The sequence below is a fragment of the Coffea eugenioides genome, chromosome 4, assembly GCF_003713205.1.
Source record: "Coffea eugenioides isolate CCC68of chromosome 4, Ceug_1.0, whole genome shotgun sequence".
In the NCBI taxonomy this organism is placed as follows: domain Eukaryota; kingdom Viridiplantae; phylum Streptophyta; class Magnoliopsida; order Gentianales; family Rubiaceae; genus Coffea; species Coffea eugenioides.
In genome coordinates, this window is record NC_040038.1 from 41,704,062 (window position 1) to 41,708,233 (window position 4,172).

Genomic DNA, 4,172 nt, shown 5'->3' on the forward strand with positions numbered 1-4,172 from the left:
AGATTAACAACTGTAATACCCCACCTCAAAAAATGACAAACACTAATTTCTCAAGATTTGACTTGATTAGATAATTAATTTCGTGTGAGTTTCTACTTCTTCAAGCTTTAAGTAATTACTCGAGGTTCATGTTTGAACCATTACTAGGTATTGGTGTCATGAACTTTAATACTTATTTCTCATCCTCATACCTATTTACGAACACTTCCTTAATCTTAATGTCTTAAATTTTTAAAAAGATAAAATTAATTAGAAAAAGTGTACAAATGTAACAGATGGTAGTAATTACTAGTATGTGTGTGCATATATAAATATATATATATATGGTAGGTTGAATGGAATTTAATTACATTAACGAGTGCATATTGAACACCTATGAAAAAAAAACCGCTTCTTTTTAGTTCCTTATTAGGATGCCGCAAATTGTGTTTAATTAAAACATATATACTAAATGAAAGTGGCCGTCTAATGACTAATGTAGGTATTAAAGCCAACATTGCCTCGACGTTGTTGAAAAAACAAACCATTTTGATGGCTGCGTATGCATTTCTTTAAAATTCTTTTTTCGCAGCTGCCAGTCTTGCAGTCATACACACAGTCACACAGTACTCAATACTTCCATTTCTTATCCTATCGATATGATCACTGATCACTACTCAAAAAGGTGTGTACAAATAAAAAATACGAGGGAATTGAGGATGACCAAACCTGCATAAACCTCCAAATCTTGGCAAATAATACTTATATATATAAGATCAGCCCACCAAAAAGTTAATCATGGTATTTTATTTAAGGTCTACATCACAAAGACTTCACCAATATAGCTAGGCTTCTAGTAAGGTCATTCTCCCGCGCGAATCTCGCTAGCTCTCAAATCTAATTATGCATATATTTATATCTAATACGTGCTGGTTTTCTTGATTTTTTTCAAAACACAATTTGTCAAGGTTTAGAATCTTCCTCCTCCTAGGCTTTGACGTATGCTCCATCTCTTCCTAATTAATGATTTGATGGTCTTGATCATCATGTTTTGGTCCTTGCCATGTTTCTCCCTTATTAATCGAGAGTATATTCCATGTTCTTTTAAGCTTTGCCTATTTGAACCTAACTTTTAGTTCCTAGAGTTTCCTTGAAAAACACAAAAATGATAATAGTGAATAGAGCATAACACTCTCAATTTGATCTAGGAATGTTGGGATTTGCTCGTGAAATCTGACCAATTGAGCTATTCACAACCATGACTTTTGAGGCTCGATCATTTCCTAATTCGTTAATCTTTACTCTGTCCCTATTAGTAAATGTTCAAGAAGCAAATGTTCAAGAAGCAAACGAACTAGATTAGATGCAGTATAATTTTTAATTATCTTTTTATCTCACGTATATTAAGTCAGTACTGTACATTTTTTTTTTAATAAAACTAAAAAAATAGCAATCCAGACGAGCTAAAAAATTTATGGAATTCATTTTAACTGAAAACTATGCGATTTTAAATAAGAGCCCAAGTCTTGAATATTCTGCAAAAACCAAGGGGACAGATTTTTCACGACCAGTTATTTTTTTCATAGATATATATATAGGTATAGTATATACTAGTGGGACTGAAGTCTATTGAATTTGAGAAAGTAGTTGAAAATTGTCTAAGCTAAGGGGAAGGCCCAAAAAGCAAAGGGCAGAATTCAGGAGGAATCCCAAAGTACCCTCCGACCCAGCAAAGGTGCAGAACAAAGGCAAAGGGCCAAAGGCAAAAGGAAATGATTGCTTGAATGGTATGGGACCCTCCTCGCCTTTGATAAATCTTTCCTTTCTAAGTCTCTCAATTTTTTGACTTGGGATTGGGACCCATCCAGGCCACCATTGTCTTTATGGATTGAATGATAAAAAGAGCACCTCACGTGGAGTCTGAACCAAAGGCTCTGTCCAACCACAATAAAAAGAAAACAAAAGAAAACCCAAACCAATTCCATTGATTGGTATTTCCATTTCCATCCCCTTCTCCCCTCCCCTTGTGCTGTCAAGAAACAAATTCCTTGAAATTTTCTCCTCCAAATCAAATCTAATTTGCCTGAAAGACGTATAAAAAAGACCCCAACAAAAAGCACATATTTTCTTTTTTTCCCTTTGTCAAAATTTTTTTTGCTTTTTAAAGCTCACCCCATATAATTCCCACTCATTATCTTTGTTGCTTAAAGCTCCCTTATCCTCCCCCCAACTCCCTTTCTCTTTCCCTTTCTCTTTCTCTCTCCATTGTTGAACCAACACATCAGCGAATGTGAAGAGAATTCCAGGCAACAAGTTTATTCAAAGAGGGAGAAATTTAGAGAGGAAAAAAAAAAAAATTTAAGAGTATATGTAATTAGTACTTCCCTACTACTATCGTTTATTCTTTTTTTTAGTGTGAATAAGTGAGTAGTAAGTCCAACAAGGAATTTAATTGGAGGATCTACCAGTACCACCTAGTCTAAGTCTAATACTTCCTACAGCTAATATTCTTTCCTCATAAAAATCAAGAACTCCTCTCAAACAAAAGAGGGCTTGGATAGACTGAGTGAAAAAGGAGAGAAAGAAGTCAAGAAGTCTTCTCATGTGATCATGGAAGGAGGCGATGATCATCATCTCCACCACCACCACCACCGCCCAAACTTCCCATTCCAATTACTCGAAAAGAAAGAAGACGAATCAGCCTCCTGCTCCAGCTCCGGCGCCGCGGCCTTCCCATCTCTAGCCATCTCCTCAGCCGATAACACCAGCCAAAACCCTTCAAGATCAACCTCTTCGAGCTTACAAATCTCAGCTGACCCGTCCAAGAAGGCGCCACCGAAACGAACTTCGACTAAAGATCGCCACACCAAGGTTGACGGACGCGGGAGACGTATCCGCATGCCAGCGCTTTGCGCTGCTAGGGTTTTTCAGCTAACGCGAGAATTAGGCCACAAGTCCGATGGCGAAACGATTGAGTGGCTCCTACAACAGGCCGAGCCCGCCGTGATTGCCGCCACCGGAACCGGTACAATCCCTGCAAACTTTACCTCCTTAAACATCTCGTTACGCAGTTCTGGCTCCAGCATGTCCGTACCATCCCAGCTGCGATCCTCGTACTTCAGTCCGAATTTTTCGATGCCACCGAGGAGAAGCCTCTTTCAGGGCATTGGGCTATCGACCGACAATTCTCCGTCTACAACAACGTTGTTGAACTTCCAATCTGGCAATATAAACCCTAGTGGTATGCTCCAGGCGAAGCAGGAGTTGAGAGAAAACAACACCCACAATACCCTAGATTTGAGTGATGCAGCTGCAGCAGCAGCAGCTGGAGAAGAGAGCCCTCTTGCCAGAAAAAGAAGAAACGACCAAGAACTCCAACACCATCAGCAGCAAAATATCGGGAACTATTTGTTACAGTCCAGTACGGGGGCGATGCCGGCCAGCCACGCGTCGATTCCGGCCAACTTTTGGATGGTTCAGGCGAATTCGAGTAATCAGGTTATGGGAGGCCATGACCCGATATGGACATTTCCAAATGTTAATAATAGTGCCGCTGCAGCCGCTGCTTTGTATAGAGGGAGTATGTCTAGTGGGTTGCATTTTATGAATTTTCCTACCCCGGTGGCACTATTGCCTAGTCAACAACTAGGTACGAGTAGTATTGGTCCAACCGGTGGCAGTGGTGGTGGCGGCGGCAATGGTGGTTTAGCGGAAGCTCAATTGGGAATGCTGTCGGGGCTAAATCCATACCGCTCCAGTGGTGGCGGGGTGTCGGAATCGCCGGCTAGCGGGTCCCACTCGCAGCACCACGGCGATGATCGGCATGACACCACAAGTCACCATTCATGAGGATGAAATGAGAAGGAATTGAAAATCATCAATTATCATTACTCGTCGGTCGTCATCCCCACTTGTGTGTAGTTTGATTTGTAACACACGTGAGGTTTGATTTGCTCCAGAGAAGAAAAAAAAAAAAAAAACTGGAATTTTTTGTTTTCTTTGCTTTTTGAGATTCTCTAATTTTCTTCTTCTTTTTCTTTTCCCTCTTTTTGTGTGATTAAATATGGGAGTTTTTAGTTTAGGGTTTGCAGAAGGCAATATTCTAACAGGTGATATTGGCTGGTTTTTTTGTCAAAAAGTGTCATTTGGTTTTCATTGCACAATATCTTATTTATGATCATTGTTTGTGCAAA

The 4,172-nt window shown here is 39.8% G+C and overlaps 1 protein-coding gene across 1 annotated transcript; it reads left to right on the forward strand.

The window, feature by feature from the left end:
* Positions 1 to 2,185: 2,185 nt before the first annotated feature.
* LOC113768116 (transcription factor TCP14-like) lies at positions 2,186 to 4,172 on the forward strand. Its single transcript, XM_027312358.1, has one exon. The coding sequence runs from the start codon at positions 2,590 to 2,592 to the stop codon at positions 3,826 to 3,828; it is 1,239 nt and encodes a 412-aa protein (XP_027168159.1). The 5' UTR covers positions 2,186 to 2,589; the 3' UTR covers positions 3,829 to 4,172.